Source organism: Pipistrellus hanaki, assembly GCF_964339955.1.
Source record: "Pipistrellus hanaki genome assembly, chromosome: 7".
Classification (NCBI taxonomy): Eukaryota; Metazoa; Chordata; class Mammalia; order Chiroptera; family Vespertilionidae; genus Pipistrellus; species Pipistrellus hanaki.
This window is the reverse complement of record NC_140509.1, coordinates 46,660,224-46,687,391: the sequence shown is the minus strand read 5'-3', so window position 1 is coordinate 46,687,391 and position 27,168 is coordinate 46,660,224. Positions and strand designations below refer to the sequence as shown.

General features: G+C 38.6%; 1 protein-coding gene across 1 annotated transcript in view; it reads right to left on the bottom strand.

Annotated features, from left to right (window-relative positions):
• The window catches only part of FHL5 (four and a half LIM domains 5), a 32,198-nt gene extending 6,877 nt beyond the window's left edge, over positions 1-25,321 (bottom strand). Inside the window, exons 1-4 of the mRNA XM_084890805.1 lie at positions 25,088-25,321; positions 4,692-4,862; positions 3,306-3,480; positions 2,279-2,448 (exon numbers count right to left, since the gene is read on the bottom strand). Of these exons, the coding sequence (XP_084746931.1) occupies positions 2,279-2,448; positions 3,306-3,480; positions 4,692-4,850 (504 nt within the window). The 5' untranslated portion in view covers positions 4,851-4,862; positions 25,088-25,321. The remainder of the gene's footprint in view (positions 1-2,278; positions 2,449-3,305; positions 3,481-4,691; positions 4,863-25,087) is intronic.
• Between the last annotated feature and the right edge of the window lie 1,847 nt (positions 25,322-27,168).

Sequence of the window (27,168 nt, the reverse complement as noted above, 5' to 3'; positions counted from 1 at the left end):
AAATTGCAGAATACTCTATTTGAACCTTGAGAAGTTTGAATTCAAAGGACTTGTGGTTTGAGGTTACCTGCTGTTGGGTAGAAAACAAAATTTAGTTTCACAAAATAAAATTTCTCTGAAAAAAACTTCTAAGTGCCTGATTGCCAAGTAGTTTTGCCTAAGTTTTAAAAAAAGTACTTGATATTTGATTAGATTGAAACAAATTGTTTTTCTTCAGATAGGATCATTTTGATGAGAAATGCTTATATCCAGCTTTCCTTAAAGGACTTATGGCTTAAAAAATTAAACAGGAAATAATGTGGCTTGTCATGATCTGTCTACTATCCAATATAAACATTCCATAAATTTTTAGTGACTTCAAGCCATGTCCTAAATATAGGATAGGTTCCTATAACCTGGGAAATGCCAGAGGTTTGGCCCCAGGCAGTGCTCAGCAGCTGATGTACTAGTGTAGTTCCCTTCTTGAATCTTTACAGTATTCGAACAAACTTTATATTGTGTCCCCAACAGATGACATTAAGATAATTCCCATAAGTCTCATTACTATTTTAAAATAAATCTTTAAGAAACAGTAAAAAAAAAAAAAAATGGCTAACTTCGTTGCCCCTCAAAATAGTGAGATAGATCTATTCATTTTTATTTCCAACATCTGTTTCTAAATGTATGTCATTGACTTTGATAATTCTTTGGAGCTTCACATGTTACAGGGTCATTGGGTCTATATCTTTTGAAGCCATTTTTCAAGTCAATGTTTCTGGTAGAGTAATGGAAGTCTCCAGGTAGAGGATGTCATGTTCTATCACTTGTAAGTTTCAGACATCATTATAGTGTAATTTAAGAATGATAATTTAGGGGTTTATTGATGCCACCTCAGATGCAGTAGTAGTATTTTAAATATGCCTAAAAAATTACTGTGTGTGTTTGCAATGGAATACTATGCTGCCATAAAAAAGAAGGAATTCTCATCATTTGCAGCAACCTGGATGGAATTGGAGAACATCATGCTGAGTGAAATAAGCCAATCAATGAAAGAGAAACACCACATGACCTCACTCATTTGTGGATAATAAAGAACATTATAAACTGATGAACCAAAAGATAGATATAGAGACAGTATATCAACAAGTAGACTGTCAAATTACAGCGGGGAGGGGTGGAAGATCTGTGGGAGATAATAGGTCAACCGAAGGACTTGTATACATGCATATAAGTACAACCAATGGACACAAAACTCTGGGGAGGGAGGGGATGTGTAGGAGAGAGGGAGGGGGTCAAAAAAATCAATAAAATATATTTAAAAAAATACTGTGTGTGTTTGTATGCATGTGTGTTTGTTTATGCATTTGTAGAAAGTGGTAATGAGACCTCTAGCTTTCCAGATGCAAGAATACAAAAGGTCCTAAGAGAGCTGCCAAAGTAGCCCATATATCAAAAGTGTTGAGGAATCACTGCAGTAATCCAATGTATTCTCATGATTCAGCTCTCTCATCATAATTTATAGTGCTATTTTAAACTTATGATGCCTCAGGGTCAAGGATTTCTTCGAGAACATCAATATATATTTTATAGACTATAGACAGGTTTTGTAAAGGTGACAAAGATGAGCAACTTTTTCACAAAATAAGCTTAGAGAATAAAAAAGAATTGGGCAAAGTTTACTCGAAAAAAATGACTTTTTTTTTCTATTGGAAAAAAATTTTTGGAATGAATATCAAAGTTAAAGGAAGTGAAGGCAGCCACTCAAAGATCTTAGTCTTCTGTCTTTGTGTTCAATGAATTTCCCTAATGATCTCCCTTGAGCCTCCTATCTACTCTTTAGAAACATAAAAGCTTCAAGCCAGAAGACATTGGTATTGCTGAGACATAATGTGAGAAGTTAAACATCTTGCTTAAATTGGTTCACTTTATCACTCCGTGAGACAAACCCATATTTTTCTGAAATGAAATGGATCAAAAATTATTTTCTTTGCAATATTTTGTTAAAGGGGGGGGGCGTGTTCTCTACTGGAATACATGAAATTAGTTAAAAGCAGTGAATGGAACTGGAATATCGAGTCACTTGAGATGTTGGAATGTTAAATTAATGTTCTGGGTGGAATTTTATGGTGAGAAGAAATAGATGGCCATCCTCAATGTGACAGGTAGTGCTTTGGACATGTTGGAATTCACACTAAACACAAATGTTACCTGGTAGTATCAGTGCACTTCCACTATATAATACAGCTAAAAGGCAGCGGTCTGGAAGATTCCACAAACTTTATCTACTTTAGATAATTACCTTCTTACAAAAGTTGCAGGAGGGAGCAAACTCCTTCTGAAAACACCGCACACAGTAATTGCCACTCTCTTTGGAAATCAAAGGTTTAGTTCCTATTGGCTGTCGGCAATGCTCACACACAAAACAGGTTTCATGCCAGTAGTTTCCTTTAAATTCCATTTTGCGGGAACCTGTACCCCAAAAGTAATAGCCTGTTAGTATAAATCAAGCATCACTTTATAGCCTTTTAAGCGAAGATATGTCAAATTGCTTAACTATTTTAAAGTTAAGGTGATAAATTAATTATCCTTATAAAAAATAACGTTTTGATGGCTTCCAAAATATTTATCTGGGGGAGGGGGGAAGCAAAGAATTCAGACATGATGATGGTTATTCACTCTTTCACTGAAAAGTCCTGTGCTTTGGAAGCTACAATTTTGAAATGTGTAGGTGTTATAAGCAGAGACTCCGAGAGGCTGCACATAGTTTAGATAAATTAGGCCATAATCATCCTTACAGGACTATTGGGAATGCCAAGGGCACAAACTCATTAAGATTGATGCTGTGCAGTTATGATCAACTAGAAAATATTTGAATCCATAATAAGAAAATAAGCGAGTCATGTTCTTATGCTGCTGTCTGTACAGATTGAGAAGAGGCTCAAAATCAAAGAGAATTTAGTGCTTGCCTAAAAGTGTAATGATTACATGGATCCTTGTCTTCCTTAAGAGAGAACAAAACTGCCACTGGTTATATCTAGGACAGGGCGTGTAATGCAATGTTAGCATTATTGGTATAGATTCTATCTTTAATCTACGGCTCACATTCTCATTCAAAATGTTCTATGACCTAGGTTTAGTTTGCCCATTCAAGACAGAAATAATAATGACTTATTTCTACAGTACACTAAGTGAGATCAAGGGATAGCTGGAAAGGTATTTTTCTCAGAAGCATGTTTTTGTTGTTAACTAGTATACTCTTCTGTGCTTGGGTTTAGTTGAAAGCACGGTGACTTCGGTTAGTGACCAGCACTCCCTGTTGATCTTACCAGGCATGATGGTCTTCTTGCAGTGGAAGCACTTGGAGGAGCACTCATCAGAATAGCACTCTGAGCATAGCAGGCGCTCATCCTTGGCAGCAAAAGGCTTTTCCACCAAAGAGTGATTGCATTTGGCACAGTTGAAGCATATTTCATGCCAGTGCCGGCCTTTGTAACAAAGATCCTCGGAGACAGTGAATAAAAGTTAATTAAATGCGCTTCAACAAAACAAGACGTTTTATAAGACAAAACTAAACACTCCTGGGACTCTGGTGCCAGTAGGTTGTGTTGGTAGCTTGAGGGAAAGTTGTTATTGATACTATTACCCATTGAGAGGAGATTGGGGCAATTAAGAGTTAGAGCCTGGGATTTTGTTGGTTGGAAAATAAGTGGAGACTCTCCTATTTCTTCAAATTTCCTCTACCTTCCTTTTATAAACAAGAGAGGCTTGTCATGGAATAATCTTTACTTTTATTTTATTTTTAAATATTTTTATTGTTTTTTAGAGAGAGAAGAAGGGAGAAAAAGAGAAACATCAATGTGAGAGTGAAACACTGGTCACTGCTGTACACCCCCTACCAGAGATCAAGGTCAAAACCTAGGCATGTGCCCTGACCTGGAATCAAACCAGCAACCTCTCAGTGCATAGATGCCGTCCAACCATTGACCTACACTGGCTAGAGACAGTCTTTACTTTTAGGATGTTATATCTTACTAGAGGCCCAATGCACAAAATTCGTGCAAGAGTAGGCCTTCCTTCCTGTGGCTGCCAGCACTGGCTTCCCTCTGGCACATGGACCCGGGCTTCTCTTGCAGTCCCGGCTTCATCTGGAAGAATACCTGGTCTAATTGGCATATTATGATTTTATTATTATAATTTATTATTTGAGATTTGACTAAACAAAATCTCAACACCACCTAGATAAAATAAAGGCAAAATAATAGAAAAAGAAAAAATGCAATAATTTGCTTTGTAGGAGGAATGAGCTTCATGTGAGATAGGCATCGGCGCACAATGGGTGTGGAGAAGAGACTGAGATGAAGCCAGAAAATAGATTCTTGAATCTTTACACATCCTATTATCTATATATTTATTCATTTATATTCTTTTGATTTCATAAATAACACATTTTATTGGTGTAACTTTGGACAAATAGCCTTTTTAACATTTAGCATCCTAAACTATCTCCTAAAATCATTGCAAGGATTAAAGTATATGTTATATTTAATAGTGCTAAGCATAGTGCCTGGAACTTGGTTGATGGTAACTTTGAAGATCCTTATACCCAGCAGCAGAGCAGTAGAGTATTAACAGTTAACTAAAGGAAAAAGAGGCATTCCAAAGCATTTGTCTGCTCATATGCAATAATTCTGTGAACTGACGGAAGAACCTACCTTGGAACCTGATTCAATTGCTTCTTTGCACTCCTCACAATAGTTACAAATGACACGATCATAACATTTGAGGCAGTATGGATTGCCATCCTTCAGCATAAATTTCTTCCCAAGAAGTGATACTGAGCAGTATTGACAGTCAAATTGAGAAGCTGTCATTTTGCTTCAATCCTGTAAATAAGAAAATGATCCATGTATTATATATAAAAGCAAATTTTGTTGATGAGAGAGATTGTAAAGCCTCAATACAATGTGAGTCAAGCACTGAACTGAATTTGAGTTTTCTTAAGAGAAAATTCACCAATTTAGGAATGTATGCGGTAGCCGTGCTGACACAGAGGGATTTGGAAAAGGCTACTCTCCGATGCTGGCAGCTCCTGTGTGTTTTACTAACAAAGTGCATCAAGTGGGCAGCCAGTTTGTGGAAAACCTCTTGCATTCATCATTCACTCAAGGTGGAATTCAATGAGAATGTGCTATGTGTTGAAATAGGATGGTTCCACCTCAGGGATATAAATAGAAACTGTTGATAGGGCTTTCGCTAGCTGTCATCACTTACTTTTTTATTTTTTTTTGCTGGAGAGGTCTGGAGGCAGAGTTCCATGGAAATAAGAAGTCTTTTTTACTCATACTGCAATAGAAGTCATTAATCAAGTACAGGACATTTTCTAGGCCATTCTTTTAGTTCTTAAATCTTTGTTGGGTACCTAATGATTTGGACACATTAGTCCTAAGATCTTCCTGTACCATATATTCTCCTTTGGGATATGCTACCTACTTGTGGCTTCAAATATTCCATTGACTCCAAAATCTATAGCTTTGGCCTGTTTATGACTTGCTTCCTGGACATCTCATTTAAGTGGCCCACCCCAATACCAAGATGACCAAATAAAACTCCTCAGCTGGGAGGATGCAGTCCAAGCACCATGTCTTTGTGACTGTAGTTGAGCAATTGCCCAGATGCGGAAGTGCAGATAGAAGCATCAATGATAGAAAGAGCCATAGCCCTCTTTAGACTTTAGGGCTAAACTAACATGTATACAGAACAAATAGCAGTGCATCATCTTACAGGATGAAACACTGATATGAAATATAAATCCAAAGCCAGAATAAGAATTTGAGTTATTTTATAAATCTAAGAAAACATTAAAGAACAAAACCTGAAGATGTCAAAAGATGTAATTATGCATTGTACATGTGTGTTTCATTGTCATCAAAAGCAGTAGCACCAATTTTATTCTTAAGTGAGATTTGTCATTTCTGGATTTACTAGATTAAGAGCTATGAATATTTTTAAAATTTTCACCTCAGATTTTTTTTTTAATTTTAGCTAAATCAGAAAGTAAATTAATTAGTATAATGCGTTTTACAGTATCATATATGCTAGTTTTTATTTGCTACATTTAAATTGTATTCCCACACATTTTGCCTTCTTTCATTTTAATGATGACCTTTCCAGCAGAGTGTCTTTCTGCATATCCACTGATTCTGTATATAGTAGTTTTGCTATAGTGTTATTCACTAATAGAGGAAACACTGAGGATTTGGAACAAGTGAGTCTTTCCCCAAGGAATATGAAAATTCAGACTAGGAAGTTCCCAATGGAACATCCCAAAATTATCTATCTGCAAGGAACATTGAATTCTGTATTTGATTAATTTCCCAGAAATGCCCTTTCCTCTTGAGTACAAGTACATTCAATGTGTTACTGAGGGAGTGGAGACAGGAAGAAATAGAGCTGATTCCCTTGAAAGACTTTAAAATGTAAGTTTTATTCTCATTCACAATGATGAAGTGTTTATCTCTTAGTGTTTAATAGTGAAATAGGGCATATACTTCTAACTTTTATCACTTAATATGAAAAATGTCATTTTCATCATGATACATATTTAACCTTAGATGTATAGAATAGCACCCTGAAGCATAGCCCCTTAGAACTGGGAACTCCCAAAGTACTTCCACTTTGCAAGGCTTTTAGTATATTATAAAATGAAGAAACAACAAAAAGATTAAAAGATTGGTAAATAGTTTGAAATATATAGGAAGTGTTTAATTTCTTAAGTCAAATTGTAATTTCTTATCCTTTACATATATTAGAGACATTGTTTTCTACATGTCATGTTTTAATTTCTACAGGGTTTTTAAAATAAGAGGATGACAAATAAGTAGAAGTAATATGTCCTTTCCTTATGTTTATCAACAGAGAAATAATCCAGATGGGTGTAGCATAACCAGAGAAGGGTTTTGTGAGCTGATGGTAGGCATGGAAGTTGTCCAGAAAAGGAAGATCTAGGCTGTAGGCTGATGCAAAGGGTCGACTGCTGAGGGGGACCATTTGAGATGCAGGAGAGGGAAGGAGACAATAAAGTTCTCCCTCTCTATCTCTCAGTACTCAGTTACCATGGAAATGTGCAAAGCAAGGACATGGTTCCAATATACATGAGCTTCATACATGAGCATTGCACAAGAACAATCTGTACATGTCCTATTACTTTCCTGCCATAGATTGCAAGTTTCAAAAATGAGAGGACTCTACCATCTTAAGATGGAGTTGAAATGTACTAGATGATAATGTGGGCACTCTGATTTCCAATGTGTCTATGTGAATGTGCTTTAGAGGAATTTTATTTACTTGAGGGAATTAAATGACCATATACCCTATATTATAAATATCAATTATAAATTACTACATTGATTTGATTACAGCCTTTTCCCAATAAGGCTGATAATACTATGTAAAATCATCACATTGTTTACATGTATTAAAATAAAGGATATACAGTGAGTGATAACTAAGATTACTTCTATCTCTGTAAGTTTTGCTAAGTAGATGCAAGTGACGCCATAACCACTACTTTTGCACATATGCCCAAGTGCACTGTTCTGCACAGTTTGACTTCCGGCTTAATTTTCATCTGGTTACTCACAGTAGCCTCACACTGCCTGCATAAATACAGCTCTGCTCATCTGAAAGTGCCACAGGACTATTTCAATTGCCCATTCAGGTCTTTCCTTGATTTTGTAAAGCAAATTTGACTCTGTTTTTCTTCAGGAAAGAACTTGAAAGAATTTAAATATAAATGGCATAAGGAATAATAAGTTGCTCTTGGGAAATGTTACTGCAAAATGTTGAAGTCTTTGAAACATATCTGATTGATATACCAAACTTGGATGGAGACAGACTCCGGATGCAGAATCTTAATTTGAACTATACTTAACTGAATTTACCCGTGGTCATTTTCCCATTCAGGATTATAATTAGGATTGCTGTTCTGAGGGTAGGCAAGGGGTTGATGGCCAGTCAAGAGCATTTTGGAAGCCTCACTGAACAAGGTATAGTGCTCTATGCTTTATACAGAGTTACAGAAACCATTGATAGTGCTTAGTTATCCAAGCCAGGCATTAATTACCCTTACCCAGAAGTTTTGACTTCAGGTTAAAGACATTAGTACATTATGAAAATGTTTTTAAGTGTTTTTCCCTAAGGCAGTGGTCGGCAAACTCATTAGTCAACAGAGCGGCAAACCGCGACTCACAAGCCGCATGTGGCTCGCCAGCCGCAGTTTGCCGACCACTGGCCTAGTCTCCTAAGGTAACTGTTCCATCATTCTCTTCTCTTCCTTCACTGCCTGCACCCTTACATGTTTATTGGATATTGCATATCCTATTGATTCCACTTAAGAAGCATTCCTTAAATCTTTTCTTTTTTTATCTTAACATTTGTTATTGATTTCAGAGAGGAAGGGAAAGAGAGATGTAGAAACATCAATGATGAGAAAGAACCATTGATCGGCTGCTTCCTGCATATCTCACACTTGGGATCAAGCTTAAAACTCAGGCATGTGCCCTGACTGGAAATGGAACTGTGACCTCCTGGTTCATAGGTCCATGCTCAGCCACTGAGCCACGCCAGCAAGGCAACACACTTAAGTCTTAATTTAGACTCTTCACATATCTCTGATGGATTACAGTGGCTTATATCAAGCTGAAGATATTATTAAAGATGTCTTACTCTCTGGAGTGGAACCAAGCACATTACTACATGACTTCTGTTCTCTGATGATAAGCTCAGTATCCCCAGGGAGTTCCAGAATGTCCTCCACAATGCTCAAGAAAAATCTTTCTCAGACTTATTTGGTCTCTTTTCCCTGATGGAAAACCTCCCAATGGCTCTTCTTTGTCAAAGTCTAAACCCTATTACTTAGCTTAAAAACCCTGTACTAGCTTTTCTCTTTTTCCTACTATTTTTCTATCCCTTTCCTAACCCTACACTGTGCAACACATTCACACACCCCACCTATGCTTTAGACACCTCTCATGATTTCTTATTCTTTAAAAACATTATGTCTTTTCATGCCTTTGAAACATGACTTTTCTTTGATCTCTAATGCCCTTCTCCTTGTCCTCCACTGAGTTTGTCCACTTGATGATTTTCCTCATTAGTCAAAGTCCAGTTAAAAATCCTTCTCTCAGTAACTTTCTCATATCTAGCTGGATGAAGTAGCTGTTCTCATTAGTTCATACAGATGCCCGTTTTCTCTTGCACCAGGCTTTGTATTAGTTGCTTTGCCCTTGTGTGTCTTCCTCACTTTTTAGCTCCTCTAGAGCAGTCTTTCCCAAAGTGTGCTACGTGTACCCCCAGTGGTACGGGAAGAGTTTGGTGGGAGTATGCCTTGCACCAGAACCTTGGTGGGGATATGCACTGCAAAGTGCTTAGCTGAGCCTAATTCTATGTTCTCATGAGTACGAGGGGTACTCAGCATTACGAAAACTATAGAAGGGGTACACATATGTCAAAAGTTTGGGAAACACTACTCTAGAGTAAGGATGTTGCTTATTTCATCTGCATGTCTCAGGTCTGAGCATAGCAGGTCTCCAGAACATACTTTATAAATGAGAAAACAAATCCTATCTAATAAAAGAGTAATATGCAAATTGACCATCACTCCAACACACAAGATGGCTGCCCCCATGTGGTCTAAGATGGCTGCCCCCATGTGGACACAAGATGGCCACCACAAGATGGCCAGCAAGGGAGGGCAGTTGGGAGAGACCAGGCCTGCAAAGGAGGGCAGTTGTGGGCGATCAAGCCTGCAGGGGAGGGTAGTTAGGGGTGACCAGGCTGGCAGAGGAAGGAAGTAGACGTAGGGGTGTCGAACTCAATCAGAGAAGGGGCCAAAATCTAAAATCCAGCCTAAATCGCGGGCCGAATGGTTTACTGAACAGTCATAAACTGACAATGTCATAAACTGACAGCGGAGTGCAGTGATGACAGCGCGGTGCGGGCCACATTGCAAGGCCTGGCGGGCTGGATTTGGCCCGAGGGCCTTGTGTTTGACACATGTGATTAGTAGAGGGTGACTGGGCCTGCAGAAAAGGGCAGTTGTGGGGACCAGGCCTACAGGGAAAGGCAGTTAGGGGTGACCAGGTCAGCAGGGGAGGGCAGTTAGGGGCAAACAGGCTGGCAGTGGAGCAGTTAGGCTTCAATCAGGCTGGCAGGGAAGTGGTTAGAGGGTGATCAGGCTGACAGGCAGAAGAGCTTAGGGGCAATCAGGAGGAAGGCAGGCGAGTAGTTGGGAGCCAGCAGTCCTGGATCATGAGAGGGGTATCTGACTGCCCGTTTAGGCCCTATCCTACTTGGATCGGGCCTAAACGGGCAGTCAGACATCCCTCAAGGAGTCCCAGATTGGAGAGGGTACAGGCTGAGGGACACCCTCCCTCCTGTGCATGAATTTCATGCACCGGGCCTCTAGTGAATATAATAACTAGTTAAGAAGTTCTACTTTTACTACACTTTTCTTTCATCTCTTTTCCTAATGAAAACACATGCAAAGAAGATTCAATCAACAGAATTAAGGATAAAGGCTCAAGTATAAGAAAGTTAAGAATGTGTATGCTAGATGATTTCTTGAGTTGTGAATTAATTTGCATCTATTGTATCTGTGGCAGATATGTTAAAGGACTGAGAATAAAGATTAGAGAACAGAGGGTGAGGCCCTAAGGGCTTGTCCATGGCATGGAGAATCCTTTTACTTTCCCTGTGAGAATAGCAGTAGAAGACAGCTAGATGCCTTTGAAAACCAGCTGAGGAGGATATCAAAGAAACAGCAGAAGTAGATGCTTAATCTGTTGACATTATTAAAAGGTTTTACTTGAAACTAGTGGCACCAAAAAGCTTTCACTAACAGTTTTGCAACTGTTTGATCACATACTTCAGTTCTCTGCTGGAAGCTATACCAGCCTTCTGGTTCTGTGTACATGACACTTTGAGACAAACCATTTCTTTACCAAGATTGAATGGTCTTTATCTGCTGAGATCTATAATCTTACCTGAAGTGTTGTTTGACTGAAATTTTGTTTGATTGACTGAATTTGACAAAATGTAGAGGAGTTAAGATATATATATTGTTCAAGTCTGTATAAACTAGACCAGATGGAATAAGTATATGTTTTATAGCATAAACATTTAAAATTCACATATTTTGAAACTATCAAAGAGTTAGAATAACTAGTAAAGAAGCTCTATTATTATTACATTTTCTTTCATTTCTTTTCCAGGTTCTGAGGGTGGAGTTGAGCAGACCTGTGTGCACTTCCTTATCTGTTGTTTGCTTGTAAACAAAGACATAACAGATGAGAAGAGTGTTGGATTAGAAACCAGAGCTGTAGATTGTTGCACTGGTCACTGTAGCACCAGTTGGCATATAACTAAGCCACTATTATAGAACCTGTTTAACCGTTATGGCCCTTACTTTCCCTAACTGTGAAATGAGAACAATATCACCTGCTTATTATCCTGCTTTAGGATCAAGTGAGATGCACGAATGGAAAAGTCAGCTGTTGGTGTACTGGACTTGAGGAGGGCCATGTGCAATTAAAACTGCAGTTCCCATTTTAAAGAAGGAGGCTATTCTCCACCCCCTCCCCACAAAAAAACAAACAAACAAAAAAAACCAATAACAAACAAACCTACACATGATATTTTAAAAACTCAACAATGTTAAAAATAAGTAAAGCCATAACTTCAGGCCATTAATCAAAAATAACCTAAAACAAGCACTGTAGAATTGTGGTGGAATTTTTGGTATTCATCTCTAGGGACACATTCATAAGCCCTGTTTGTTGGAAGCTGAATGTCTTGTGTGGAGAGGCCAAATATGAATCCCCCTGAGAGCTGATGAATTATTCTCCCATGAAACAGAAACAGCTGACTAGAGCTTTCCATGTGGTTAATTTGTTCTGAAGATGCTAAGCAAAGAAAAAAGTGCTTTGTATGATTTTCTTGGAGGGATTACATTCAGAACCATGTAATTTTGGCAGCTAGTACTGAAATAGGTACAGCTCATGGTAATGTGTAAGTATAACCATATTTTATCAAACATGGTATACTTTATGGCATTTTTAAAAAGCAGGACTCTTAAAATAAAATATATGTAGGTTTAATACCATTCTGTTTTTTTCATCATTTGGATATATGAAAATGTACAAGACAAAAAGAGTATTGGCTTTTAATATAAATTTTTTAAACCGTTTTTTTTTTTTTTTTGGCTCCCTTCTACAACTTTATTCCAAAGGAACCACCCTCATTTCAGTAGGTATAAGTCTAATCTTCCTGTGTATCCTTGAAAACTTCTGTCTGTAAAAGGCATCCTGGAAGGGCAAATGTAGTTCCTATGTTGCCTCAGGGTCTCCTCAAAGTCTTGTTTGAGGCTCTGATTTAGTGCTAGGGTTTGGTACATATAAGGACTGAACTGAAAGAGAAAAATTATCTAAAACTATTTAGTATAGATAGGTTCAGCTCATGGTAGGGGCAGGGTAAGTGTTTCTCATATATGAATACCCCAAATCAATCCCATTTTCTAGAGATGGAGTCTGTGAGGTCACTGGAGATGTAATATAAATATCAAAAAGTATTTCTCCTGACTCTTGATTCTTGGAAAATCCAACAAGTGCCTTATGGAATTTCTTAAGGGTAGTAATTGTATAATTTGTTGCTTATTTTCAGTTTTCCTTTGTATTTGAAGGTCACCTTATTCATCATGCTCCTTAACTACTATCAGTATTTGAACCCTAGTAGTTTTCTTAATAGGGAGAGGGAGCTCCATGGGTCCCTCTGGTTAACACCGTTTCAACCTGCTTTCCCTTGTGTCTAATAGCAAACTCAAGCTTATTTAGTCATTATGAAAACTAAGTCTAGTGAGGAAGGACTAAATCTGCAACCTGGGCCACATCTATAACACATGCTAATCAGCTGAAAACCCACAAAGATCAGGTATCTGAGTGCACAAGATCACAAGAAAAATATGCTGTCTGGGAGCATATTCTAGGCAGATACTCTTTATCAGAGAGAAAAGACAATATCTTTTGTAACTTTTTTTTCATTTTTGAGTTCAATATCCTATGATATAAGATTATAACTTGATCACTATAACCACCATATTTTATTGTCCAATTTTCTTCCATAAGGAGTGATTAGGAAACTCAATCCTTAATTAATTTACTTTAAGAGGATGACAAACATTTTCAAACAGTGGCTTGAGAGCATGTCAGGTTAACCATGGATCCGGGAATTTAGAAGTGCTGTGCTCCAACCATCATGGTACTGTTGACTTATCTTAACCCTACATAATCATGAAATACTAAAAGTACATGCTCTTCATAATGCAGGAGAATCAAGCAAAAATTATTTTCTATAATTTTCTCTTAAACATTTTCAAATATAAGGAACAAATCAATTGCATTCTGAAAACACATAGATTGTACTAGAAACTGTCCGATAAAATGAAGAGTGTGCTTTATTTGGCAGGTAACCAATATAATCTGATAGATGTACTCTTTATCTAATGGAATCTATCCAGTAGTTTTTTAAATCCATGACTAGCCTAATGACAACTCCAGTTAAACAAATTCATTAGAAAGACCTCTCAAGCATTCAACATAGAGCAATAAATAAGATTTCACAGTCAACCACATCCTCTTTTCCTGAGACGAAGCCAAGTCTAACTGTGTAATATATTGACTTTCCTGTGTTCTGACGTTAATGGGTATTATAGATTCTGTTGGTTTATAATCTTCTTCAAAGCCATAAAACACAATAATGAAAGAAGAGCTTATTTCTGGGCTTTCTGAACTAAAGCAAGTCTGTCAACAAGTTCTATTTCACCTTTAAAAGTTTTTTTTTTTTTTTTAATTTTAAGGTATCTGAGGGCATGTTTATAAGTTGTGTTATGATGTATTATAAATGTTTTGGGGATTTGTTGTATTCCTTATAATCATAATGCAAGCTCACAAGAGCAAGCTTTGTTTCTTAATTTCTGTAGTTCAATTGAAACACTTACTGGGTGACCTTGAAGAATGGCTCAAATAAAACTGGCGATAATTTTCAAAGGATTTATATTTCATTGAAAATGATGATGGCTCAAGACCAGGAAAATAAGCAGAAGCACCCCTAGTCTTGGGATTTCCTGTTGGGAGGCATCATTATGATTCCCTACATGACTGGGAGCCACTGAGCATGCTCCAGGTGAGCATTCTTTCCGTGATTTCTAGGGAGGATGCCAGATCCCCTTCCTTGTCCCCTGAACTGGAAGGCCAAGTCAAGTGATAACAAGTATCCTTTCTCTTTGCAAGTTTACCAGCAGGTTGCATTTGGATGCAGGTGTGAAGTGGGTGTTTGCTACCTATCTCTTTGGACCTTTCTATTTTATTTTCAAAACTAGTTGTCATTGGCCCTGGCCAGGTAGCTCAGTTGGTTAGATGTGGTCCCCATATACTAAGGTTGTGGGTTTGATCCCTGGAGAGGGTACATACAAGAATCAATCAATGAATCCATAAATAAGTGGAACAACAAATCAACCTCTCTCTCTCTCATCTCTCTCTCTTTCTCTCTCTCTCTTTCTCCCTCTCTCTCAAATCAATGAAAAAAATTAGTGTTCATTGCAGCTTTTAGATATCTGCTGAGCCTGTAGAGGGCTAGGGAGGGAAGAGCTGGAACATATATATATATATATATATATATATATATATATATATATATATATATATATATATATAATTTATTTCAGAGAGGAAGGGAGAGGGAGAGAGATAGAAACATCAATGATGTTGATCACTGATCAACCATCCCCCTACATGATCCCCAATGGAAATCAAACCTGCAACCTAGGCATGTGCCTGGACCGGGAATCCAACTGAGACCTCTGGTTCACAGGCTGATTTCAACCACTGAGCCACACTGGCTGAGTTGGACTTCTGATAGAAGAAGCACTCCCTGGCCCATCACAGACCTGGAGGTGGGGAGGGCAATCCCAGGAACTTTTGTGAGGTCCAGCATCTTATCACTAATGGTTGGTCATAATGCATATGTACCCCTGTCATACGCATCAATTTATAATTAGTCTCCAAATTCTTATGTCTGTTGGTCATTTTCATGGTTTTTGGGGAGAGGTCACAGTAACATTTTATAAAACCACTCTATTATCAGCATCTCATTAAGCATTTTGGAAGCATCTAAATATGTATGTTATAAAACAAAACAAAACAAAAAACCCCCATGACATTTATATTCTGCCTTGCAAGGTAGAATATTTTAAATTATCTCTATAGATGGTACATTAGAGCAAATGAGATGATGCATATCGAAATATCTTAAAAAACCACTATGAGTTACTTATGTATAAACATTGCTGAGGGGGAGAGTACATGGAAATTAAAGCAATGGTACATGGATAGTGATAAAAATTTAAAATATATGTACATAATATTTTTATGTGCTGTAAAATTTGGTACTGATCAAAACTAAACTGGGCTTCTCATGAACTGACATTGAGCTTAAAACCTCCGGGTTCCTCTTGCAGAGCGTGTGATGAAGGGACAGGGAAGGGAGTGGGACTGTGTGTCCTTTTATAGCTTTTGAATTGTGCACGAAATGAATGCGTGGCCTATTTTCTAAGTTAGACAACATCAACGCAAACAAAAGATTGAATTTATTTTCCTGAATCTCTTGTTCTTGATCATAGCACATAAGAAGTAGGAGAGATGTATCCGTGTCAACTCTTCATTTTACACAGATTGAAACTAAATTCCCAAGAGGGTATTAGTCAGCTAATTCCTTTCCTAAAAAATTCAGAAAAGTGGAATCTATCTTCTAAATAAAATTTTGTAACTACTTAACAGAAAATGTCCACATTGGTAATCAAAAGAAACTGTGACAAAATCTTTTTAGACTAGATTACTAGTTTGTAAATGGTGATCTATTTTGGACCAGAATGTTAAGTAAAAGTGAGCTTTTCTTTAAGATTGGCCAAAGTGGATGCGAGTTTGGTGATTCATTGAAAGAATCTTACATTTACCATATTTTGAATAATTTGTTTCTCAGCTTTGCTCTGTGTGATCTCATTTTCTCAAGGAGAAAGAAGGAACTGACTTCTGCACTTCAATATATTGGTGGCACAGTCAGCCCTTTCTGTAATAGGTTACTAAAAAAATTAAATCTTAAAAAAGATGAGAGAAAGGAGGTAGAAGGGGAAGCACAGAAGAAACTTGTAGGGAAAATCAGAAAAAGGAATCTCCTATGAATACATGAAGCTATTTAGAAATAAAGCCTCCTAGTCCCGCTGTCATTCTGATCATTTTTCTTTGCTATAAAAGGATGCTTCTGCCCGGCTGGGCTGGAATGGTTCAATGGTGGAATGGCAACCTATGAACCAGGAGGTCATGGCTCAACTTCCAGTCAAGGCATGTGCCCTGGTTGCAGGCTTGATCCCTAGTATGGGGCATGGAGGAGGCAGCTGATCCATGATTCTCTTTCATTGATGTTTCTACCTCTCTCTCCCTCTCCCTTTCTCTTTGAAATCAATAAAAATATATTTTAAAAAATAAAACATGCTTCTGATCTAGGCCCACTCTCACAGAATCACTAAATGTAGGAGCTGGGAGGGACTTTTGAAATTGTCTTGTTTGTTACTCTCACCTAAGAAGGGCAAATTGAGTTGTTGCTTTTCTTGTAAGCTGATAAAGTGGCTAGTGAAAAAGCTTCAGCCTGAATTCAGATTTCCAGGCTCCTAACAGGGGCCTTTTCTTGATGTTGTTTTCTTATATAAATGGGCAAAAAACTTGTATGGGAAGACCACTTAAGTTCCTGCAGTGATTAAAAAAAAAAAAAAATATATATATATATATATATATATATATATATATATATATAGAAACCCTCTCCTTATTACCAACTGGCACTCTGGGTTTTAATTGCTGACCAGGTAACAGCCTCACATGCATGAACAGGGAGAGTCCTTCCATGCCCGAAGCCGTTGGCCATGATCTGTAAAAATGAACCACGTATCCTCAAAAGCAAGAACATGGCCCCTGCGACATTCAAGGCTACTCATTTTCTATAGGATTTTGTTTACTGTGGTTATTCTTGGTTTACCTTCCTTGGATTGGGGAATAAAAGCCACATGAAACACAATACTTTTACCTGACAGGGCTTTAAAAAGTCAGCTACACATTTTTTTTTTTTTTTTTTTTTTTTAGTTCACATTTGTTGTGATGGAGAGTGACCATTTAAAGCAGTGTTTCCCAAACTTCTCTCATGATGAGAATCACCTGGTGGAGTTGTTAAAACACAGATTCCTGAATCCCAACTAAGAAGTGCTAAACTAGAATTTTTGGGAACATATAGGTAAAATTGCATACCTAACTTAGTGCTCTGTATATAACATCTGTGTTAGAGCACTAGTTAAGTATACAATTTTACCTATATGTTCCCAAAAATTCTAGTTTAGCACTTCTTAGTTGGGATTCAGGAATCTGTGTTTTAACAACTCCACCAGGTGATTCTCATCATGAGAGAAGTTTGGGAAACACTGATTTAAAGCGTCACATGCTGATACTTAAAAACAGCTTTAATTTAATTTTTATCAGTTCCCAGTCTCAAGAGATTCAAAGCTGGTCCTCAGCATCCATCAAAGGAAAGTGATTGTAGTGAGTACTCACAGCTTTCACTCAGCAGTTGTGTTTTCATAGTTGTGTTTTATCGGGAAACACAACGTGTCAATCTCGGGTTGTTTGTGCTAGTTTGGCGTGTAAAGGAAAGGGGACAATCTGTTGTTCTCTTGGAAACCAAATGTTCGCAGTGTGCCTTGACAAATACGTTTTAGTGTTTTTTAAATGTTCACCCTAAGCATCACTCCGTGTGTGGATTTTTAAGGCATAGGAACGTGTCACACACACGGGAGCAGAGACCTTTCCGACCTTGCTCAGGGCTGTGTCCCTGGCACCTAAAACCGAGCCTAGCACAAGTGAATATCGAGTGAATGCAGGAGGAAGAAGGTCAGATATCTGGTGATAGGATATTAAAGGTTTAGAGCCAAACAGTCCCTTCCTTTTCATTTTATAAATAGAGGCCCACCCAGCCTTTGAATCATGCTACTTTCTGTGATGCACCTGCTCCATGCTCTTTAGCTTTCACAAGCAGTCATCAGCCTGGACCTGGCTCTTTTTTACTTTTAATCTCAACAGCATAAGCAGCTAGCGCTCTGAACGCAGTGGACTGTGGTTCTGTGGGTTTCACAAAGAGCTCTCAAAGGCCAGCTTTGGGCCATCACGGGGGTTGGCAGGTGAGACCAGTTATCTACCCATGGGAAGCACTCATGCCAGCACGGGAGAGACTCACACGTAATTTCTGCCAGATTAGGACCGTGGCTGTAAACTCTCGTGGCCCTTGGTACTTGAGCACACATACAGCCCATTAGCCCTAACCATTGTTCCCGCTCAACAATAGGCTTCCACAGCAGGTGCTGTTACCTCCAGGCTGCTGGTGTCTCGAGTATTACTAGCATATGTTGAGCACTCAGTAAATACTGTGGATGGAAGGAGGTGAGGGAAGAAAGGAAGAGGACATACGGACATATATGAACATACACATAGGGTGTTCTGGAAAATTTAGTAAATTTCTAGAAAACTTTCAGGTAAAGCGTTCTCTGGAGCTATAACTTGAAAAAAGTCTCTAAGGAAGATAGGGTGGGGGGAGGTTCCTAAGCACTGGGGAGTCCACAGACCTGTGCAAGTGGTCAAACAGCATGCCAAGGGGGTGGGCCACAGCAGAGAGCATTGCTGGAGGGGTTGGAGGGGTCACACCGGGAGGGCAGCGTTTCGTACATGGGTAATAGGAAGGCCACATATGGAACATAATACTTCTACCTGTCAGAGCCTTAAAAATTCAGCTACACATTGCTATGAATATATTTAGTTCACTTCTTGGCCAACTGAAGGGCACATTGTAAAAGTAGGTCTGTGATGTACGCTGTCAACTAAAATCTCTCCTACTTGGCATTTCAACAATTTATACTGATGATAAATTTATAAGAAACCAGGATTTTTTTAAATTAAAAATTATATGAAATAGCAGGGGAAATACTCTGTAAAGTGTGTGATTGTCTAACCACTATGGTGTACACCGAAACTAATACAAAATAATATTGACTGTAAACTGTAATTGAAAATAATAATTTAAAAAATTCTAAAGATGAATACTTAAAACAATTATATGGGGGAACCTCTAATTTCTCCCAGATTTCTATACTTGTCATTAAAAAAAATTATCTCTCTTTTGAAAGTATTGGGGATACAATGCCCCTCCCTTGGGCTCACTGGTTCTACTCCACTGAGGAGTGATAAGTAACTGCGCAAAGTGTTACCCCCCTCACTTTCAGTGGAAATGCTAGTGCAGGGCCCCAAACTCTCCTCTCCTCCCTGGAGGGAGTCCCCTGCAGCTCCCCACCCCGCAAGGAGTGCTGCAGGGGTCCAAGATGTTCTACCACGCCTACCAGCTTCACACACACACACACACACACACACACACACACACACACACACACTCACACACACACACACACCCCTGGGAAAAAGCTGCTGGGGTCAGGTTGGGTGGTGCAGTCTTTAGAAAAGGCTTTGTTTTCAAATCCAGCTTTAACAATAATATAATTTAGGGGTGTCGAACTCAATCAGAGAAGGGGCCAAAATCTAAAATCCAGCCTAAATCGCGGGCCGAATGGTTTACTGAACAGTCATAAACTGACAATGTCATAAACTGACAGCGGAGTGCAGTGATGACAGCGCGGTGCGGGCCACATTGCAAGGCCTGGCGGGCTGGATTTGGCCTTGTGTTTGACACATGTGATATAATTGATGACAAATTGACCCCGATAAAATACCTGTGTCTATTTTGCAATTGTCTTAGAACTCTGGAAGGAGGGGGCACATGGTTAACTGGAACTTTCAAAATCACACACCTGTTCCAATCAAGGTGGTTTTATTCTTTAGTCTGTTGTACTGTATAAGTGGGGGGAAGGGAAAAGAAAGAGAGACTGATATAGATAGATAGATAGATAGATAGATAGATAGATAGATAGATAAGCTTTTATTAACCACGATGTTAAATGACTGTGTGCTAGCTCTGTAGTTTACAATGAAGGAATGAACAGCATCATGTCTAAGCTCTTGGTTAATAAAACAAGACAATATTCTATATAAATACGTTGATCAAAATAACCATTGATTCTTGTTTTAAATGCTTTTAGGAATTTAACTTATCTATTTTTTCTTTAGGTTATAGTTTATAAGATTTTTGGATTTCATGTATCAGTTTCCCAGGTGGATTTTTGATAATGACATTCATTTATTTCTATTAATTAGTAGACTGTATATGTGTGTGGCTTAGAGAAGAATATAGAGGCTAAATTACTTAAGATTTTAACTAGTAATAATACTTAGCACTTAACACTTATTCTGTTGCATGTATCCTACCTAATAAATCTAATAAAAGTAATATGCAAATTGACCATCACTCCAACACACAAGATGGCCACTCCCATGTGGTCAAAGATGGCTGCCCCCATGTGGACACAAGATGGCTGGCAGGGGAGGGAAGTTGTGGGCAATCAGGCCTGAAGAGGAGCGCAGTTGGGGGGAGGGGCAGGCCAGCAGGGGTGTGATTTGGGGTGATCATGCTGGCAGGCAGAAGCACTTAGGGGCAATCAGGCAAGTAGGCAGGGAGGTGAGCAACTGAGAGCCAGCAGTCCTAATTGTGAGAGGGATCCCAGATTGGAGTAGGTACAGGCTGGGCTGAGGGACATCCCCCTCCCCGATGCACAAATTTCATGCACCAGGCCTCTACTTTTAATGTAACATGTTTCTTTTTCAAAACAAACCTAAGAAGAAGGTACACAATTATGATCACTTTATATACAAGGAAAACTAAACACAGAGGCTAGTGACCTTTCTAAATTCCCAGACCTAGTGAGTGACACAATTGAAATCTGAGCTTCAGCCAATTTGGCATAAAAAGTATGGTCCGTGTCCACTATTACCAGCATCATCTGAAAGCTTATTAAAATTTAAAAACACAGGCGCCAGCCCAAGCCAGAACTACAGAACCAGAATCTGCATTTTTACAAAGACCCAGAGCTGGTTCCTGAGCACCTTCAAGGTAGAAGAGATGGGCTATAACTCACTGTGCTACTTCTTAACCTGGAGAAGGAATCTGGCTAGTATCGAAAGGCCTGTGGAGAGTCAGGGAAAGGTTTGAAGTAAGAGGTTGGCAAAATCAAGTGTTTTTATTTATTTATTTTAAATATATTTTATTGATTTTTTACAGAGAGGAAGGGAGAGAGATAGAGAGTTAGAAACATCGATAGAGAGAGTCATCGATCAGCTGCCTCTTGCACACCCCCTCCTGGGGATATGCCCGCAACCAAGGTACATGCCTTTGACTAGAATTGAACCCGGGACCCTTCAGTCCCCAAGCTGATGCTCTATCCATTGAACCAAACCGGTTTCGGCAAAAAATCAAGTGTTTTTAGACCATTTGTTTTAGGTCAATCACTCTGGCCTCAATACCCGGGATGCAGAAGAGGGCAATAATTCTGGATGCAGGGAGGCCAGTGAAAAGCTACTCTTAGGCAAATAAAGGGAGATGGCAGACCTTTATAGGGTGATGGCAGTGACAAAGGAGAGAAGTAGATGAATGTACAAGGGTGACCACAGAACTTAGACATTCTTTGGATATACGATTGAAGGAGAAGAGTTATTCTTCTTAAGTTTCTGGTTGCATCATGGTGTCATTTATTATACAATAATATGCTTGAAAGAAGCAGGGTGGAAATAGGAGAGGGAAATAATACAATTACTTTTATATTTTAAAAAGGATAACATTTGAGAGGAGTGAGAAACAGCCAAGTAGAGCTGATCAGCTGAGAGTTAGAGATGGGACAGAGAAACCATATAAGTTACTTGGGCATTTTGGAAGGAGTCCTATGGCAAATCCCATGTCAAAAATTTTACCTGGCCACGCCAGGGTAGCTCAGCGCTTGAGTGTTGACCTATAAACCAGAAGGTCACGGTTTGATTCCCAGTCAGGGCATGTGCCTGGGTTGTGGGCTTGATTCCAGTGTGAGGTCAATACCAAGTGTAGGACATGCAGGAGGCAGCTGATCAAATTCTCTCTCATCATTAATGTTTCTCTCTCTCTCCCTTTCTCTCTGAAATCAATAAGAACATTTTCCTGGCTTGTCTCTGATGTGTCTTGTGTCTCCCCCCCCCCCCCCCATCAAATTCACTGGGGTCCAATCCTGCTCTGGGCAGTCCTGTACTCAGCAGAATTAGATCTGTAGCTCAGAAAAAAAAAATTTTGTATTCATAAGCATATGGAATGGATGATAAGCAATGCAATTGCCAAGAAAGAGAAAGGGAGTCTAGAAAGTGGGGGAGAAAGGGACTCTGCAAAACAGACTGAGAATCGTGGTCCAAGAGGTGGAGGAAACCTGGGAGTTGCTGATCATGGAAATCCTGGGTAAAGGGTGTTTCAAGATGGGGAAAGTAGAGAATAGGGTAAAATGCTTTTGAGACACCAAGTGGATGGAGAATAAGAAATGGCTGTTGGACTTAGCAATGCACTAGTAATTGATATCCTCAATGAGCACGGAGGGAAACTGATGAGGACCAAAGCCAGAGTGCAGTAGATTGAGAAGTATGGGCTGAGGAAGTGGAGGTTCTTCAGGAGATTCATCTGTGAGGCTGAGGAATGAGGGTCACCGGAGAAGCTCAATAATGGGGACATTTTTCAAGATAGGAAATTTTGAACATGGTTAAATGCTGATGGAAGGGGACAATACAGAAGGGGGGAAAAATGAGAGACTGCGACCCCTGAAGTGGAGGGCATAAGATAATGGGCATTAGTTTAGATTTTTCCCTTTTGTCTTCCAATCCACAGCTCGGTGGGCACAGGGATTCGGGAGGATGGCCAGAGAAACAGGGAGGTCCGCTGCAGCCATCCTTTCTACTTTCTGGGATCTTGAGAGGCTCAACACTTTCTCACCTTCCATCCTAAGCCTTGTTTCCACAAAAGAAACTGTTGTGCTACTTGAATCTTCCATTGTTCTTCCCATGACGTGCCCAGAACAAGGGTGGCCATGAATTAAATAAGGACCTGCTTTGAAAGTTAACCTCTGAACTTCATCTTCAGCTATAATTCTTGCCTAAACCTTACGTGTCCTCAGGTGAGGGAAGTGTAGAGAAACAGTTTAGGCTTCCTTCCTCCCCGAGCCTTTTGGCAAGTTGGTGAACCCACTGCCCCAGGATGCATTTGAAGCTGAGTTGTATGGCTTCATGGAGAATAGTGGTTCATGATAAGGACTGCAGGGGACACTCAAGGACAGATTTCAGGAGTCTCTCAATCCCAGAAATGTCAATGAAATATCTACGTATTTGCAATGGGTTTTTCTGAGAAGAGGGTCAATTGATCCTATTATATTATGGAGATCTATAATCCCAAAGACGTAGGATAGATAAAATGCTCAAGCTGATCATTTTGGAGGGATTCAAGGTATTATGGCAGAAAGAGGTCCGTCCCCCCCCCCCCCCTTTCCTCTTCCTCTCCTCCAGCCCTCTGAGGGTACCAAAAGGTAAAGAAAAATGATAACAATAGGACAGGAAAAAAAGTCAATTTACAAGAACATGGAAATACAAGATTGTTTAACTGACATCTGACTCAGAGCTTCCCATGTGAACCCAAGTATCTGGTTTTCAATTCTAAAGAGATCACATTTCCTAGATTGAAAACAAAAAACAAATTAAGGTTTCTCTAACATATTCCAGAAAACCATTTATTTTCAATGTTATATAGTAGAAAGTTATTAGTCTTGCCTAAGGAACCCAAATTAATCCAGCGTTATTCAAAATGTTGTTGGCAAGTATAATAAAAATAAGAAGTAAACTTGTCAGTGAGGTGATGCTACATTAAAGCACAAGTCTGCTGCTCTTGTTTAGGTAGAACGGCCCCAGAATTGGCAACTAATGATAACATGTGGGAATAAATAGAACAAGCGTAGAAAACAGACATCAGCGTTTACCTTCCCCATCAAGCAATTTGGATTATGGATTTAGGCATAAATCACAATAAATATGCTAAGAAATCTCTTGTATGACATATGCTCACAATATTTGTGTTGTATTTTAATCCATATACTTGGCTAATAAAAATGCGAGTATGCCATAGTATTGATGTGAAATGAAGGCTAAAATGACTTGCAGGTTTTCTTACACATTTTACTTATGAGAATTATGCATTTTATTAATGACTTTTTAAAAATAGTTTCCACAATCCTGAAATCCAAATTGTTAACTGCGAAGTTGCATTTGGTTTTCAAATGGCTGATAGACACAAAAGAGGGTCTGATTAAAACAGTGAAGGAGGAAGCATAAACATGGGATACATTCTTTTGCTTAAGTAACGCTATCTCAGTTCCAGGAAGCAATGCTTTAGATACATGAAGCATATTATATATGTGTGGGCTAGACACACAGACATTTTAATTTAATCTTAGAACACCTAAAATTAGAAATTGTCTCTATCCCTGCTACTGGAAAGTAGGCAGATTTTTCTTGAAAATAGGAATCGCACTTAAAATATGTAGAAGACTTCTAAGTGTGCTCTGGATACATAAATCCACCATAAACCTCAGTGATAAAATTAGTCATTCAAATAAGTTAAGTCAAATAAAACCCGCCACCCCTTTATGAAACTATGCCTCCTGAATAAAGACTATTTTCAGAACTCAGGAGGCAGCTCCACAGAGCTAGCTGGACACTATATTGCTTCCACATGCATATCATCAAAATGAGAAATCTGAACAGCTCAGCACATAAAGTTTGATAACTGTTGGCTCAAATGGCTTTTTAAAAGTTTCTTAGAAACTTTAAGATCTATACTTATCTGCCAAGGATAAGTTTTCTCTTATGCAGTCACTAAAAAGTTTATAGGAATTTCTTGTATTTAAGAAGCCAAAACACCACATAAAAAAACATGTAGGAAACATTAAGGGAAAGAAAACAAAACTTACTTTCTCTTAAAGCTGCTTCTTCCTGTAATTTAAACAGTCTGAAAGGAGACAATCTGATGGGTTTTTATTTTCTTCCAACACATTCATAGGTCAACTCCAAAAGGAACAGAAGGAGCCACCAGAGCTATCTGAGGGTCCCTCCCAACTGCAGCTTTTCCAGCTTTGTAGAAGAAAATGGGAGGGTTAAAAGGGTTTCCTCCAAGTCTGGTGACGTGCACAGAGCTGACTCCTACTGGGCTGAAAAAGCACTCCTTGTCAAGTTTTACTTAAAATTACAAGTAGTAAGTTCTGTGCAGGACATCCTTAAAGGGCAATCCTGGATTTGTATGTGAAGTAGGATCTGGATAAGCTCCAAAAAGTTTAGAATACAAACCGCACATACACTCTCAAGAAATTCTCACTGCCTAGAGGGTAAATTAAGGGCACATTCAAATTTTAAAAATTTCTAAGAGGATAATGTATTTTCTGTTTCTTTGATTAATCCGTTTTGTTGGTTCTGTTTCCTGGTGACTAACAGAACCCTTGTTTTACACAGAAGAAATGGCTGAACCACAGAGCTTTTCTGTTCTCACCTGCAGAGTTGGTAACTTGAGATGAGCCTTTGGTTGTGGCCTCTATCACTGTCTTCTTAGGAAATCTGGGAACTCCAAACCTTGAATTTGATAGAGTAACTCAAGGTTGTTACCTGCTTCCTGCAACCTGCAGTGTGGACTGAGCTTTCCCTGTTTCTGCCTATGTCCCTATGAGCTGGCAGCGATTGTTATGTCATGTCCTTTTAAGCACAGGCTCATTTGGCTTTTTGAAATCTTCAATTCAAAACATGAAAAGTGGCAAGAAATTTCAAGAATTGAATTTAAAGAAATGTTTAAATGTTGAAGTAATCCATAACAGGAACTCTTAGTGGGTCAAACTGACTCACAAAGCAAGTGGCATTTGCTCCTATAATCTGGATTGGCGGCCATTTCTTTAGTGTGTAAGGTGGGATAAGAAATATTTTGCCTTCATTACATTAATTCCCAGACCAAACTTAAACTGTCCTTGTTCTAAGCGCTAAAGGAATGGTTAGTATTTCCTGAGGTCAAACTCAGGTATGTACAAAAACAAAACAAAACAGAAATACAACATTAAAAAAACCAAAAAAAACTTGAGCTAGGAAAAGGACCCAAGAGCATTAAATTGGTAATAAATTTTAATCCTCATAATAATACTAACCAGGCTTTATTTTTCTCCTTTCATAAATGAGGAAGTGGAGCTTAGGATATACAAAATGCCTAAGTCCCCATCTAGTTATGGGGCCATTACCCTCTTTGTTTACACTATGCTTTCTGAGAGGGTAATCTACATTCACTGATTCCACTTCTGATCTTCCTGTTACTCCTCAAGATATTCCAATCTATCTTCCAATTGAACCACTTCACAAAAAAGAAAAAAAAAAGAAAAATGCTTCATTAAGCTCATAAAAGATATTAACAACTCCAAAGAGCACTGTTTTTCATCTCGCCAGAAATTTCTCATCTCTGGCTATGTTTATTTCTTTTTGAAATTCTCTTCTCTTGATTTACTAAGTTATTTTGTTTTTTATTTCCTCCTAGCTCTTACTCAGGCTCCTCCCCCTTTTCACCTAATCATTGCCCAGAGCTTCATGCTCAGTTCAGAATGCTTCTTTGTACACCCTCTATGGGTTGTAACAACAACAACAAACAATTATGTATTATGACTCCCAAACTGTTATTACCCTTTGTTCTCAACTGTTACCACTCTCAAAGATTCTAGGCCTGTATCCTGTTGTCTATTGGACATCTTTGTTTAGAGATTCACAGGCATTTCAAACTCAGTCCCAGATAAACCTCTTCTTCTTCTTCCCACTTGTAACCTGTTAGTCTGATGCTGAAATCTAGCTCAATGAAAAGGTTTACTATGGTGAAATGGTTCATGAATGGCAAAGTTTCAAGGAATGAAGGACACTGAGGACTATGAAGCTTTTTATATAAAAAAATAGATTAAACTATGTTTAAAATATTCAGAATAACAGTTAAAAATATAAATACATATAATATATGCATTAATTGAACTAGTAATAA